Source organism: Eutrigla gurnardus, assembly GCF_963514095.1.
Source record: "Eutrigla gurnardus genome assembly, chromosome: 5".
NCBI classification, from domain to species: Eukaryota; Metazoa; Chordata; class Actinopteri; order Perciformes; family Triglidae; genus Eutrigla; species Eutrigla gurnardus.
In genome coordinates this window covers 1,306,179-1,323,160 of record NC_139919.1, presented here as the reverse complement: position 1 = coordinate 1,323,160, position 16,982 = coordinate 1,306,179, and the positions used below count along the sequence as shown (strand labels likewise).

The 16,982-nt window shown below is 42.2% G+C and overlaps 1 protein-coding gene across 1 annotated transcript; it reads left to right on the top strand.

The window, feature by feature from the left end:
- Positions 1 to 1,597: 1,597 nt before the first annotated feature.
- On the top strand, positions 1,598 to 8,378 carry tmem129 (transmembrane protein 129, E3 ubiquitin protein ligase). Its single transcript, XM_084010179.1, has 7 exons — positions 1,598 to 1,862; positions 3,140 to 3,198; positions 3,594 to 3,851; positions 5,187 to 5,341; positions 5,547 to 5,706; positions 5,781 to 5,853; positions 6,044 to 8,378. The coding sequence occupies exons 1-7, from the start codon at positions 1,658 to 1,660 to the stop codon at positions 6,226 to 6,228; spliced, it is 1,095 nt and encodes a 364-aa protein (XP_083866305.1). The 5' UTR covers positions 1,598 to 1,657; the 3' UTR covers positions 6,229 to 8,378.
- Positions 8,379 to 16,982: the final 8,604 nt, after the last annotated feature.

The following is a 16,982-nucleotide window of genomic DNA, read 5'->3' as shown; positions in this document are numbered from 1 at the left end:
GTTTGGTAGGAAATGAATGGGGAGCTGATAGAACATCACTGAAAACCATTTACATAGGATTAATCAGATCAGTATTGGATTATGGATGTATAGCGTTTGGATCTGCAGCAAAAACATCTTTGAGAAGGCTAGATAATATCCAATATCAGGCTTTGAGATTGTGTTCAGGTGCTATCAGAACAACCCCAACAGCAGCACTACAAGTGGAAATGGGAGAAATGCCACTGAAGTTGAGGAGAACACAGCTGTCATTAAATTACTGGGTCAATTTAAAAGGTCATAATGAAGATCATCCAACACAAGATATACTGAAACAATGCTGGGAAAAGGAGAAAAAAGAAACAAAGAGTTTTGGATGGATAATTGAGCAGAAAGCAAAAGAGCTAGAAATAAATGAAATAAATATTTGTCCAACGGTACCACTCTCAGTAATACATCCCTGGATACTTCCTGATCCTGTGGTAGACTTGACATGGCTTGACAAAAAGAACAAAGATAAGGAATTCATTCTGCACCAACAAGTAATAAAGACATACATAGAAAATAACTATTATAGCTGTATTCAAATTTATACAGATGCTTCAAAGAACTCAGCTAACAAAGTTGGTATTTCGTTTATAGTTCCAGAATTCAACATAAAAATATGCAAACGAATTACTGATGGATTGTCAGTGTATACTGGAGAGATGATGGCAATTTTGTTAGCATTACAGTGGGTTGAAGAGGTGAGACCTTTGAGAGCAGTGATATGCTCTGATTCAAGCTCTTCATTAATCAGTATAAAGAATAACAAGTCAGAGGGCAGACAAGATGTGTTAATAGAGATACAACAAACATTATATAGAAATCAAATGATGGGACACAGTATAATACTTGTATGGATACCAGCACATATAGGAATTAGGGGAAATGAATTAGCGGACAAAGGTGCAAAGGAAGCAACAAAAAGGAATCATACGGACATGGAAGTTCCTTTTAGTAAAACAGAAATGAAAACTACAATAAAGTATAAATTGAGAGAATGGTGGCAAAAGCAGTGGGGAAAAGAGCAAACAGGAAGATGGTTTTACAGAATTCAAAGGAGAGTTGGCATGATGAGAAACACGGGGAGAACCAGGAGAGAGGAAACAATAATATCCAGGCTACGCTTTGGTCACACAAGATTAAACAGTACATTATTTAAAATGAGAAAACACAACTCAGGAAGATGTGAATTTTGTCAGGAGGAAGAAACAATAGAGCATGTTATGCTTTATTGTCAGAAATATGATGTTGAGAGAAGAGAACTGGTTTTTAATCTCAAAGAAATCAAGGTGAATTATGAATTACGGGATATATTACAGAGAAGTACTGGGGAAAAGTGTTATCGCTTCTTATTTCAGTACCTAAGAAGAACAAAATTGATAGAGAGAATATACTTTTGGATATTATTATTTATATTCTGGTCTCTCACCTTTTTTTATTTTTTATTTTTTGTATTTATTTTTATTAATAGAATGTAGGAAAGTCCCGGTCCACACTCCATACCAGTAGGTGGCGGTAATGCACCAAAAGTTGTTTGTCAACCGCCAGGAAACATCACAAAGAAGAAGAAGAAGTAGTGCAGCACAGACGTCGATGGGTCCATCGCCGTAGCAGTAGTGAACGTAAACAAAGTATGGAGAGCCCGGAGTTGTCTTTTACTCTAGCTTACATAGTGTTCTCTCTCTGCTTCGTGTTTACACCGAGCGAGTTCCGTTCGGCCGGTTTAACCGTCCAGAATGTGTTCTCGTCCTGGCTGGGAAGCGAGGATGTGGGCTTCATCCAGTACCACGTCCGGAGGACCAGCGTCACCGTCCTGCTCCACTCCGCGCTGCCTTTAGGTAAACACTTCAGACCGGACGGACGGGTGTTCCTGTGTTGAATCATAATAATCTTCACCGACAAATGTTGGTTTGAAGTAGGTTTAGTCGAGTTTCATTGTACATTTGGCCAACATAGATTCCACATAGTGTTTAGCAAACGTCGTGCTAGCATACCGGTACGCCTTGTTTTCAGCGCTCCTGTCCAATCCAAAACACAGCCAGCTGTAGAGAAGTCTCCCGTCTCTGCGTGACAGCTTCCTGTTGCTGTTGGACGTGAGGGACGTGCAGCCTCCTCATGGCTCAACATCTACTTCCCCATACCTCAGCCTCACCACAGAATCATAGAGTTCATATGATTGTTAGCGATCAACATCTCAAATGGTGTTGGAGGTTAATCTCCAAACACCTGTTTAGTCTAACTTTCCCTAATTGATTAAGGTAGGAGGAGGAATGCAGTTGATGCTGCTACAACCTAGAAGTTGGGCCTATGATGCCACGTATCAGGTATCGGTCTGATATGCTGATGTACTCGTAAACCTGTCACTGATACCACTAGCAGCGTAACCTCTCTTCAGCTGAGCCGAATAAGCCACACAGGTGCAACTATAGTACGATACATTTACATTAAGGACATTTAGCAGATGCTTCTATCCAAAGCCACTTGCAATAAGTACATGAAGAATGTGCAACAGTATATCTCAGTACAGTAAGTGTTTCACAGGAACAAGGTGGTATACAACAGATGATAAGATACTAAGTGCAATAATACTAAACTAAGTGTCAGTACATACAACAAGCAATGAGTACTACGTTTTGTTATTTATTTTTGAGAGAAGGAGGGGTGGGGTAGTCGTGGAGGAGGCTAAGCAGAGTCCAGGTGAACTCTTACAGAAGATGGGGAGGGACTCTGGTCCTCATATCGGCATCATTCCACCACTGCACGCCAGGACGGTAACTTAATGTACGACATCACAACATCGGCAGCTGTATGTGCAAAACAGGCAGTTTCATCTCTAACATCCCTTCTGATCATTAAAATGGTACTAGTAAAAATAGTAAAAGTGATAGATCTTTAAATTGTAGCAGCCCAATGGATGAATGGGGCCCCGAGCATTCACCTATATGCCTATAGTTCTTTCCTTATCAACACAGTCAGAACTACATTTCAAATCCATTGTGTTGACGTACAGAAAACACACACCAACAAAAGTGAATTTCGTCGCAGGTCCTTCTTGTACTACTGTGTGGTTTGTGTGTGACAGTCTGGTGCTCATGTCCATGTTGTTCATCTTCAGGTTACTACATGGGGATGTGCATCGCTGCTCCAGACAAAAACCTGCCATACATTCACCAGGTCAGCCTGTCCTCCTCTGCCTGCCTGTCTGTCTGCCTGTCTGTCTGTCTGCCTTCCTGCCTGTCAGTCTGTCTGTCAGCCTCTCCTTAACTGTCTGCCTGTCTGTGAGCCTGTCCTTCTCTGTCTGTCTGTCTGTCTGTCTGTCTGCCTGCCTGCCTGCCTGCCTGAAAGCATAATGCCCTCAGCCTCTGGTTGAGATTAACTTAGAGGTCACAAAAGGTCATTTTTATACAGTGTGATGATAAATACAATAGGGTTTATTGATGCACAAGAGTCTTTCCAGTCAGTCCAATTTATGTAATTCAATATTTTCAAGAATTCAAGAAATAATCACATACTTTTTCGTAGGGGAAAATGTCCCATTGATACTAAATGGAAAACCCTTTTTTCACTAGGTAAGTGACAGCTGGAGAGCACTCCTCCTACTCGCTCTCGGCCTCCAGTTGACCAGCTGGACGCTTGTCATCTACTGGTCTCGCCATCACTGGCACAACCATCCAATCAGCCGGGCCCTTCAAGCCCACGTACAGCCTCCTCACTCCAGCTGGGGCTCAGTGGCGACCAGCATCAACACTGAGTTCAGACGCATAGATAAGTTTGCTACAGGCGTGCCTGGTGCCAGAGTTATAGTTACCGACAGCTGGGTGTTAAAGGTGAGGAAAAACACTTTCATCTGTTTCCATTGTTCTGATGGAACTTCCATGTGTCCAAACTGGCCTGTGAACCATGTTGGTGTACACGCTAGGTGGCATGATCACCATGTAGATGTGTGGGACATTAGCCAGTCCCATACTGGGTGGTGGAATAGTGTTAAGTCCTAGCTGGGTTAGTAAAGGTTCCATCCTGGCTCTCTTCCTCTCCTCACAAGTGGATAATAATATTCCTATTCGAATATCTGCCTTTTTAATATTCAAATATAGATTCAAATTTAGAATATTTGTTGACAACCTTTGTTGACAACGCTCCTGAGCTTTTCAGCCTGTTTGCTCATTCTCGTGGAGCATGAATGATGAGGAACATTATGACTGGATTCAGATTCATCAGGTGGACACAAACGCAACCCCAAATAAACCAAAACATGTGTTAATGTAGCTGTAGGGATCTGTAATGAGTCCTTCCATTCAGAGGAACCACACTTCCATCAGTTTAATACCCACATGTGACACGTTTTGCAAGCACTAATGGGCATCATACTATGTTTGAGGTGATGAATGTTAAAGGAGTCATCACCTGGTTTTATACGTATCCAGCCCCCCTTGGATCGCTTTGGATCAATTCGTAAAACTTATTAGAAAAAAAAAAAAAAATTTAATCAAACATTGAGCTTGTTCTGACCCTTTTTCGTACCGCGATTTTATCACGCGAGATTACGCGCGAGGTTTTGACTGGTCCGGATGTGCATTGTATAATATGTAATGAGGCGCGCGTTGATTCGCCGCAGGAAGGACAGAGCCGGGGGGGCTTGCCTGCATGCAGACTCCAAAACATAATGGCGGCGCTTCGGCGATTTCAGGTAGCGGACGGGGCGGGGTTGGGTGGTGAAAGAGGGGTGGGCTTATGCAAGTAGCCGCCACGGTGACGTCACCGAAGGCGCAGAATCAAAATCTCGTGCTTTAGGAATGCACACCCTTGTGTGCTATTCCTGTTCGGAAAAAGAGCAGAAGCGAAAAAACGGCGCCACTTTCAAACTCCAGCCTTTCAGGCAAGTTTCAACTGAGGTCAAACACAGATATGCATGTTTTAACAAGAGAAATTGCGATTTCCAGGTGATGACTCCTTTAAGGTAAAGCAAATCCACAACTTTTCTTCAACTTCAATGTAAGTTTATACAAATAAAGGCTTTTCTCTAGTAAGCCACGCTAAATGTTTTTGACTATCTTGATTTCATCAGGCTGGTTGGCGTTTACCATGTTTGAATTTGGATGGTATATTAAAACAGCAAAAAAAAGAGCCTCCATCCACACACCTGACCATGTGTGTGCTTCCAGGTGACCACGTATCACATCTACATGGTCTTACAGAGTGACTGTCATGTGACAGTGACAGAGTGCAGACATCACCAGCTGAGTCCAGACTCCCCTGCACAGATCTTGACCCTAAGAGTGGACAGCATCAACCCTGCTGTCAGACCCTTTCATATCAGGTGTGTGTGTGTTGTGTGTGTGTGTGTGTGTGTGTGTGTGTGTGTGTGTGTGTGTGTTGTGTGTGTGTGTGTGTGTGTGTGTGTGTGTGTGTGTGTGTGTGTGTGTTGTGTGTGTGTGTGTGTGTGTGTGTGTGTGTGTGATTTTGAGCTGTATGCACAAAACAGCATGTCTGAAAAGGCCATGTGACTTCTACACTGCTCCCAGGCTCAACTCTACAGAGTATGCAGAGCTCAGGGAGAAGCTCCATGCTCCCATCAGGAACTCTGCCAATGTAGTGATCCACCAAACCATGAGTGAACTGTTCCTGGAAACCTTTAGAGCTCAGGTGGACCTCAATCAACCATACACACTCCCCACTGGACAGGTACACCACTCTTTGTGTGTTTGTGTGCAATAACAATGCAGAATGATTCAGAAGAGTATTCTCTTCACACACAGGAGCTGGAGCCCTGTATAGGCTGTATGCAGGTTCTAGCCAGCACCAAGCTGCTCAGACTGTGCCTCGCACAAGGTAAGAGAGAGAGAGAGAGAGAGAGAGAGAGAGAGAGAGAGAGAGAGAGAGAGAGAGAGAGAGAGAGAGAGTGAGAGTGAGAGTGAGAGTGAGAGTGAGAGTGAGAGTGAGTGTGTGAGTGTGTGTGTGTGTGTGTGTGTGTGAGAGAGAGACAAATCAAAACTCTTGACTCCATTATTGTGTGTTGTAGGAGCCGATAACGAGTCAGGGTGCCAGCAGTGTTTCTGCAGACCCATGTGGTGTCTTTCCTGTCTGGGTCGATGGTTCGCCAGCCGCCAAGACCAGCAGAGACCTGAGACCTGGTTGTCCAGCAGAGTCCCCTGCCCCACCTGTCGAGCCAAATTCTGTATCCTAGACGTCTGTGCGGTCCACTGACGAGACACAGATACAGACCCAAACAGATAAATAATGTACCGGTGTTTCCAAGTAACATTGTGCAACAAACGCCTGAACGAGAGTGGACCGGATACTGGACACTTGAGTAGTCTGTGCTTTCTGTAAGGACTGATCATGACAACACTGATAAACATTTCTTTGTATTCTAGGGTTAAAGGGATAGTTCGGAATTTTGGACATAAGACCTATTTTCCAAGTGAGCCGGTGTGTTCGAGACGTCTGGAGACGTTTTCAAGAAATTTCATTCAGTTCTTCTAGTTGCCGAGTTCGCTTATGCTATGGCTAGCGCAAGTCAACGGTTCTTAGCTAGACAGGCATTAAAAACAGTCTTGCCCACTCCACAGTGCACCCGAGGCAAATCAATTAAAACACTAGACTGTTGATGTACATATCTGTGTTGATAGAATAATATTTGAAACAAAACTAACCTCGCATCGCATGAATCATCCATTTTTTGAGGAACTAGTTTCTCAGCAGCAGCGGAACTTTACTTTGCTCCGTAGGACTCAAAACTCTAAGACGCGCCGCCCGAAATACTGCCCATAAATAGGCAATCGAACCGGGCCAAACTGTCGGCACTTATACCCCCAAGGCTGTCTGAAAAGCCCTCAGAGCTCACTCAAACACCGGGCAGCCCACGGCCACGCGAAGCCACAATTACGCACCGCGAACCCGGTCCTCTGCTCCGTCCGTAGACCCGTAAACCCTCGGACGCATTGCGGGGGATTCCCTCCTGGCACCACCAGCCTCCGTTTGTTTGGTCCCGGTTCTCAGCTCCAGCGGGGGCTATCTCAGTCTCCACAGCCGCTCGTTCACGTTCTGCCCTTTGAGCATCCCTCTCCCGCAATTCTTCCTCTGTATATTCAGGCTCGTACAGGTACGGTTGGGTTTGGGTGGAAAAAACTCCTCATCAGAGTCTTCAAAAGTTTCAGTATATTCTCCAAAAGTGTCCATTTCTGTGAGATTGAAGAAACTAGCACTGCAGGCTACTCTGCGTCTGTAGCAATGACAGCAAGTAAACAAACTATTATAGAACCGGTAACTTATAAGTGCTAGGTGATATCACTCCACCGCTGCCATAGCCTACTAGGAAGTATGACACACTGCTGCTGCTGCTGAGACATAAATCCTTAAAAATGCAAGGTTGGTTTTATTTCAAACATTCTATCAACACATATGTACATCGAAAGTCTGCCGTTACAATGGATTTGCCTCGGGTGCACTGTGGAGTGGGCAAGACTGTTTTTAATGCCTGTCTAGCTAAGAGCCATTGACTCTCGCTAGCTATAGCATAAGCGAACTCGGCAACTAGAAGAACTGAATGAAATTTCTTGAAAACGTCTCCAGACGTCTCGAACACACCGGCTCACTTGGAAAATAGGTCTTATGTCCAAAATTCTGAACTATCCCTTTAATTATGGATAAGAATCATGATATCCAGAGGCGATTCTAGAGTCTGTTGGGGCCCCAAGCAAAATTTTCAGTGGGGCCCTTCTGACTAAACAATAACAATAATAATCTTCTAAATAATCTGACGCCAACGAAAGATGTATGAAACCAACGTTTTTTTATATTCAAAATGTGCATATATAAATGTCAAGAACAATAAAAACAATATAATAACTAACTAAATAACAAGGTGCTTGTCTGCACATTTGGCATCAAATATAAAATACAAATTTAAATAACAGAAATAACTTTAACAAAGCCTTAGTTGAAAATATACATCTACAAAATGTGCAGCGGCGGCGGCGGCGGCGGGCGGGCATCAAATTGATTTTTTAAACATTCATAAAACAGCCCTTGGGCCGAGTCTCGGGGGCCCCCTGGCAACTCGGGGCCCCAAGCAGTTGCCTGCCTTGCCTGTTCACAAACAGCGCCTCTGATGATATCCAATACAATCTCACAGCAGTTTGTCAAATAATCACAAAATTAAAATTTACTGATTTGTGTACATGGACAGACATTTTCCAATTTGTACGGTCAGTGATCATGACTAACTAATGTATTTCATTTAGAAGTATCTTTCATGTTTTTCTGTCAGTCAGGACGACTTTACGTGAGAGAGAGAGAGAGAGAATTACATTTCTCCTTTTTGTTCAATAAATGTTGAGTTTTGTAAATCACAACCCACGGAGTTATTGAAAATGTTTGGATCACATGAGTCTACAGACGACGTCATCATGTCTTCACCTCTTCTGCTCTCTGAATGCTGAAGCGGCCCGGTACACTCAGTGCAACATGACAGCATGAATGGAAACGCTGATTAGTGTGGATGGATATACATGCAAACATGTTGATTTAGGATTTGAATGTCAACACGATGAATGAAGCTTCAAAATATTTGATCGAGCCCTTCTGAACCTGAAGTCAGTCTGAGACTGCTGATGCAACCTGGTTTTAAAACATTGCAATCCAAATAAGTCAACGGCACTCTCAATTGTGTTTCCATGGAAAAACAATTCTGGACCCAACAGACAGTACAAAAGAATTTGAAACACATGGTCAATCAGAATCACAATCAGAAAACCTTCTTAATCCCTCAGGAAGAAAGAGAAAGTCATGTGCTCATTAATAAAAAGCCTATAAACATAGTAATGTGACAAGTCCTACACACCACTAGTCAAATAACTAGGCCTGTAAAAGTCTAAACATATTGTGGCACACCGGTGCCCCAGCTGGGGGGGGAAACTCCCTCACCACCATGGGCAGAGGCCCTTCCCACAACACAGGCCACTGGGGAAAGTCTTGGCTGGCCAATATTTCCCCAATTACATGCTCACACTCTGGGAGGACAGCAACAGCTGAAGCCGACCTCAGCTGATTAGAGCTGAGGGAAGCCACCCAGGTGGGGCTCATCAGGCTGATTGGGACTGCATCACTAACGGCTTTGTTTTAAGCAGGGACAAGCGGAGAGGAGCGAGGAAGGACGCTTCAGCAGGAGCTGAAGTCTAGCTGGACAGAGGAACGAGGAGCACTCAGCGAGAACTACTACCCCGTAGTGATGGGCAAAGGGAAGCTTCGAAACAGTTCGAAGCGATGTTTCAGTATGTGTTGAAGCCTTGAAACAAATATGAAACCTGACTCTACAGTGGCATCTAGTGGCCACTTCTGTGAACTACATGCTCTGGCCAAAGAAAACTCCTAAATATGTGCCACTATGAAATGAGCCGGTCTTAGGTTTCCTTAAGTTAAGTAGAATACAGGTTGAATTAAAGAAACATTAAAAATAAATAAATGACACATTGTTATATGCAATACAATAATCAAAGATTTTTATTCAAAAATAATATTTCCGTTATTAATAGTCCGTTTCTTTTTTTGGATAACACTTCCCCTGCTTTAGAAAAATCCTTTCACGGGGTACACTAAAACATTTCTTAGTCAGTTGGTACAAATTAGGGAAGACAACACGTCGCTCTTGCCAGTATTTCAAAGGATCTGCCCGTCTTGGAATAGCCGTTTCGAAACAGAGGCGTTCCTTCAATCACTGAACTACAGTCACGTGACATGGGCGTTTCAGAACCGCTTTTCGGCACAACGTTTCGAAACGTTTCAATCCGGGACTTCAGAGACGCGCCGACACGCCCGTTTCGGAAGTTACATCACTACTACCCCGGTCCGGGAGGAATTTAAGTTGTTTTTGCCACTGACCCTCTGCTACTTTCTTTTTGGAAAATAAAACGATATTTTTTGGACATTGAGCCTTGAATGTTGTTGCCTCCATTCCAAGGGTTGGCTGAACTCACCTCTACCTAGGCCAGGCGCATCACAATATAAATAATGACAGCAAATATAAGTAATGTATGTGCAATGTATACATATTAAAAAACAAACCTGATCCGGACTGCACCGATGCTGTGGTCTTGTTTGACTCTTACCACCGGTATTTTTAAGGCGGCTGGCTATATTGATTAAAGTAATTGACTAAATTCGGCATCTCTACTGTTACTAACTGGGAATACTCCCGGGAGTCTGGCTATGCTTTCAGGTCCAGCAGAGTCCGCTGAGGTCCTGACCAATGCAGACTGCTAACTGGCCTGATGCTGGGAACGCCATAATGTAGCTCGACCTGCTGCAGTGTGACTGTTCAACTACTCCTGCTTTTTGGTCTATGGCGACATGGCTGGGATGGATCCATCTCGGGGTGGCTGTGCCTGCTGCCATGGACTACTGTTGATACTATCTCTTCTGTTAATACTACTAATATTGTTAATGTTACTGTTTATATTACTACTACTGCTACATTGCTGTGAATATTACACTGCTGCTACTACTACTACTCCTGTTAATACTACTTCTAATTTTAATACTAGTGATATACGATACCACTGATTTCCTTTCCGATCCGATACCAAGTCTAATTCAGACTGGAATCGATGACACTAATCCGATACTTTGTACAAAATGTTAATGTGTTTGGAAGTGTAGTGTATTTCAAAGCATAGCTTCATAATGAATACAGGACATCAGACTACTCTTCCTTTTTGTTTAATTATGAAGAATTATCATTCAGAAAAAGTTGCATATTAATTGACAGCATCTCAACATGAATCTTAAAATGCTTGCCTGAATATTTTAACACAAACGTTCAACATTGACACTTTTTTTGTTTAGTAACTGAACATTTTTAAAACATTCCTCAAATGTTTGTTTAGGAGCAACACCATATTTACAGTTTTCCCTTTAAGTCTTCTCCGTTTTCTACGCACAAATTGTGTCGGTGTGTTCGTGTGTGTGTCAACTTGACTGAGTAAGCAGCGCGCTGCTGTATAAATAGTCGTATTTTGCATAATGACTATGACGGGCAGAAGAAGAAGTAGTTCCTACCAACTGGGTATCATTATTTCATTTGGGACTTTGAAGATTCATTGACTCTGAAAATCATGAGTGTGTTCTACTCCTGATCGATGTGTAAAGTGTCCTGAGATAACTTCTGTTGTGATATGACACCTTGAATAAAATGTTATTGAATTCAACACTGTAGCCTATGGTCCATTTGTGTATTTGTTGTTGGGGTAGAAGTAGTAGTCTCATAATAAAATAGTGCACATACACTATATTGCCAAAAGTATTCACTCACCCAGCCAAATAATTGAGATCAGGTCACTCACTTCCACGGCCACAGGTGTATAAAAGCAAGCACCTAGGCATGCAGACTGTTTCTACAAACTATTTGCCAGGACAACGGTACTTGTCTGACTGCATTGTGCCACGTGTAAAGTTTGGTGGAGGAGGATTATGGTGTGGGGGTGTTCTTCAGGAGCTGGGCTTGGCCCCTTAGTTCCAGTGAAAGGAACTCTGAATGCTTCAGCATACCAAGACATGTTGGACAATTCCATGCTCCCAACTTTGTGGAACAGTTTGGGGATGGCCCCTTCCTGTTCCAACATGACTGTGCACCAGTGCACAGAGCAAGGTCCATAAAGACATGGAGTTTGGTGTGGATGAACTTGACTGGTCTGCACAGAGTCCTGACCTCAACCCGATAGAACACCTTTGGGATGAATTAGAGTGGAGACTGAGAGCCAGGCCTTCCCGTCCAACATCAGTGTGTGACCTCACAAATACGCTTCTGGAAGAATGGTCAAAAAGTCCCATAAACACACTCTTAAACCTTGTGGAAATTCTTCCAGAAGAGTTGAAGCTGTTGTAGCTGCAAAGGGTGGACCAACGTCATATTAAACCCTATGGATTAAGAATGGGATGTCACTTAAATTCATATGTGAGTCAAGGCAGGTGAGCAAATACTTTTGGCAATATAATACATAAGGTTACCAGTTATACTAGTAGATAATTGCACCTAATAACTCGGCATAGTATAGGGTATATTAATAATCAGGGTGGCCACTATTTAGCAAAAGTTGTATAGTTTGCAACCTGTCCAGGTGAACCCTGCTGTTGGGGATGTAGCAGGAGCAGATTTGGTTATCAACAGCTAATTATTAATGTCAATATGATTATCGATATTAATAATTATATTTAATATATTATTATGATATAATCATGAATATACGGGGCACCACCCTGGGATCAGGGAAAAGATAACCAAAAACTGTATTCAGTCTCAATATAAAGGTCTTATACTCACATGTATAGTGTGACAGTGACACCAACGTGTTTTTAAGCAGTCCACCACCCAAACCTCCTCCCTACTAGTACTTCTGCAGACTCTTTGAAAGGACTTTGTGATATGCCAAGAGCGAATGCAATCCACAACAAAATAGGTTTCCTTTGAAACATTATTCAAAATGCATTTCATTTTGTGTGATGTCAATTTTAGTAGAGCAGGCTGGCTGATGACATGGCTCCCGTCTAAAGAAAAGAAAAATGTCCAGCATTCATCATGATCATTTGGTCATTTTTACAGCCTGACTATCAATTAATTTTAAGCTCAATAAACACAGACAATATTAAGAGTGGAATTTCGCACCATTTTCTTCACATTGGAATTTTCCAGAACATGTGTATTAAGTGCAATGGGCTTCATTCACCAATATCTCCTTAGTTTTTTCTTAAATTTGCTTTTAAGGAAGTTCCTAAGAAAAGTCTACGTCGGATTCAAGAAATGTTCTTAAACTGCCCCACGCCTTCGTTAATTGAAAGCGAATGCCAGTTCTTCCTAATTAGCATATGTAATCGCCCCGCAAATGCCCATAAAAGGGCCTGAGACTGCAGCGCCATGTGCAAACACAGAACTGGAACACAGAATTTGAGAAAACGAAAATCTAAAGACGGTGAAGCTGGGACTTTGGACTCCAAAAACGGCAAACAAGCCGTTATATTTTGTAGCATCAGCAGTGGATCTAAAATAACAGTAAAACCAGATGTTTATATATATGTTCATCTCTAGGCTGTAATATTTTTGCAAGAATAAAATAATGTTCAGTGTTTTTTAAGCAGAGCGCCACCTGCTGTGTCCAAACACATCCAGCGTCTTTTCAAGATGCCGATTGTGCGTATGTGGGGCTTGTGTTCTCTGTAAGTTAAAAATGAGACTGCTGTTGTTATTGCTGTGGAGCAAAAGTTGGAGGATGGCTGCTGGCAATTAAATAGTTCCGCTGGCTTTTGATGATAGGAAATCTTATGAAAGCTGGAAAAATAAGGTTGAAATTTGGAGGTTGGTTACCAAACTGGAGAAGAAGCAGGCTTGGCAGTTGCCTTGTCGCTAATGGGAAGAGCAAGGAACTTTGCACTGGAATTACTGCAATACTGCAATTGCATTTGAACAGTGATGAGGGAACACTTCTGACAAAACTGGACTCTGTGTTTTTGAAAGAGGAAAAGGACTGCCAGTAAAAGCTGTACACAGAGAAAATGGTGTCTCTATGGTGGACTACATTGTTGTAGTCTCAACAACAGCATAACTAACTTCAAATTGGAGCTTCCAGATGCTGTGTTAGCTTACAAGCTACTAGAGCTACTAACCCTAACCCAGTTGGTGCTTACCGCCTGTCCTAGCCTCTCATTTGTACATATGAAGTCTGCCTTGAAGAGAATCTTTGGTGATAATTCGCCACAGAGGGGCGCTGGTGAACTGCTTTTGAGTGAATGATGCTGATTGATTCCTGCCTACTACACAAGATGCATTGGCCTAAAATAAAGTAGGTCAAGTTTGCTAAATAAAATGGCTGTTCAGGGCAAAAATCCAATCGACAGATATGAGAAAAGAACAAGATGTGCAGTCTGCCTACACACATATCACTGGGAAAAGGATTGTCCACAGAAACATTAACATGCAACATTAACAGAAGAAGAGAGACTTGGCAGATATTGTTGGAGAATGTAACATTCCTTTGTTGTCAAAAGAGTCATTGTCTGACAGAGATCTTCATGGTGGAGTCTTTTGGATCAGCTGTAATTGACACAGCTTGCACCAGAACTATGTGTGGAGAAAAATGGCTTGATCAATACCCATAAGTGAAGAAATACAGAGTGAGTTACTCAAAATGAAGGACATAAAGAGTGCAAGATCATTCAAGTTTGGCAATAAGAGAGTTGTTCATTCTACAAGGAAAGTTCCAGCCATGATAGGACAAACTAGATGAAACCATTGCATTTAAGTAGGGCTGTCAAACATGAAACGTTTTAATCAGATTAATCACAGGGTAGCTGTGGATTAATCATGATTAATCACCATTGATAGATATACCCGGAAAAAAAAAAAAATGTCTCTGTATATTGTTGTGGAAACGGAAATGACAGGAGATGTACATGCACCAGAATATGAAGCCTCTACAAATAGAGATGCACCGATTACACTTTTATCAGACCGAGTACAAATACTTAAATTTCAGTACTTGCGATAACAATTACTTCGAAAAACATTCAACTTTGTGTTTTCATGATACAAACAAAGCAGAGTTTGCAGTGGAGATATTAAAGGGTGATATTACAATATCTGTGGCAATGTAATCTGTCTGTCAATGCTTACTTCCTGATTGTGCACACTCTGCCGATCTCGTTTGGCGTTTTGGGGGAGCAGCTTTGAACAGAGGTCTGAATGAAGGGGCGGGACTTTTCAGTTTGGCAATGTGTTGTCAAAGTCAAAGTTTCTGTGGTTTAACCACTGTTTAACCTATCATTAAAGGGCAAACAGTGTTAAAGCATTTAAAAAAATCAACGTGTTAATTCCACAAATGAATAGTCCCATGTTAGTTCATTTTAACTACCCTACTTTTAAACAAAACTTCCCTGAATAGAGCAGGAGTAGTTTTATTCATTGAAAATGACAAAGTCACAATGTTCAACAACCTGTGAAACTGACTGAATCTTCAGGACATTATTGTGTCAAAATTAGAGATGAGAGTAACACAGATGAAAATGAGATACAAAATGAGAATGATATTCTCACTGTAACAAAAATTCAGGAAAAACAGAAAGTTCATGCCTCAGTCGACATACTGAAAACACTACTGGCATGTTCATGTAATAATTATGATGAATGTATCACAATTCTCAAGGACATTGTCAAAAAAAATAGTGAGATATGCATCAAATACAACAAACCAAAGCAAAAGCCAGTGGTGGGTTTGCCTATGGCCTCAGCCTACAATGACACTGTAACCGTGGACTTGCAGGAGCTGGAGCCGGGAGTGTGATATCTGCACGCAATTGCCCACTTCACATGCTTCAGTGCTTGAATACTTATCCATGTTGGATAAGTATTCATGGTCCTCCTGACACATTGTTCAGTGACAATGGGGGTGAAGGAATGCAGAAATTAGGGATATGGCTGAAAACTTCAACATCTGTCAGGGCCGGGGAGGCCAGAAATATTTGTGGACCCAAAAGCGGACGCAGGAGCAGAGGGGTATTCCATCAAACTCGCTAAGTGCAAAGCCGGGCTAATTTCGATAAGCCCCGCTACCTTTAGCGAGAGTTGCGTTCCATCAACGTGACTTGAGGCACTCTCCGCTAAGTAATCATGGGAATTTATCCGACCAAACTAGCCTGCTCCGGGGCAGGCTAACCATCAGGCTTACTTTAGCGGGGTTTCAGAGAAGTCCGTCTGTCGGAAACAACTGTACCAGCAGAAGGTTCCGCCAAGCCTAGTCCTCGTGATTTCGTCACGTGAAAGACCAAACATTACAAAATTACATATATGAAGTACAAACAGAATATATTTTCATCAAGCGTCTAAAAATACATGCTTGCAATTAAAAAAATATGAATAAATCGTTTATTTTGTTTAAGACCGACTGGCCATATTATCTAAAACCCCCAGTTGGGTGAGTGGTGATGCTCCTGCCCTCGGACGTGGGCATCGAAGGTTCACATCCCGGCGAGGACATCTCATGTGTGTTTTTTTGTTTGTTTTTTTTGCCTGTATAATTGTCTTTAGATCAGAGAATTAGACCAACATTTTACCTTAACTATGATAAATATGTCACACAATTTCCCCAGACCCAAATATAACTTGCAAAAACATGATAGGCATGAAGATGTTATTATTAATAGCATGTTATAGATCCCAATGACAAAGACATTGCTGCATGCAATTTCCAGCCACATAAATTCCTTTCAGGTGAGTTCATTAATAAGTTCATTGAATGTGTTCATTGAATTGTTGAGATAAATGAGTTGGTCAATGTAAATGCATTTACTAGGCCTATCTAAAAAAAAAAGAGAGAGAGAGAGAGGGTTCCGGCCAAAGAAAGAAGTTTCACAAACTTCCATAGTCGGGAATTGAACCCTGGCCGTCCGCGTGCAAAGCCGGCGCATTACCTCTACACTATCGTCACGTTGGAGAATTTGTAGTCAGTGTTATATTAGAACATGTTACTCTTAACGGTACTTCCGTATTTAATCGCTCGGCAATTCTTGCCCAAGCAGCCTCGCGATTTTTATTTATCACTACAGTATTCCCTTTTTTGGTTATGATGGGTTTGTACTCCTCATACAGTTCCATCAATATTTTTTGCTCTGGTCTTTTCTGCCATTTTCTCGATGATTCGACATTCACGATTCTGGGCTGGCTTCATATCCCGTGAACGTGCGTGACACACGACAACGTTAGCCTGGCTTGAATAAGCCTCAACAAGGCGCGGCTGAAATGCGTTAATGGAATGGGTTTAGCCGCAAGTGGAAGTTGGCGTTAGTTCTAACCAGGCTTAACCAGGTAAGCGCCGCTTTAATTAGCGAGTTTGGTGGAATACCCCTCAGGAGGAGTACAGTCATATGTGTTTTAATGTCTTTTTGTAAACAAGGCAGGTCAGGTAAGACAGGAGACA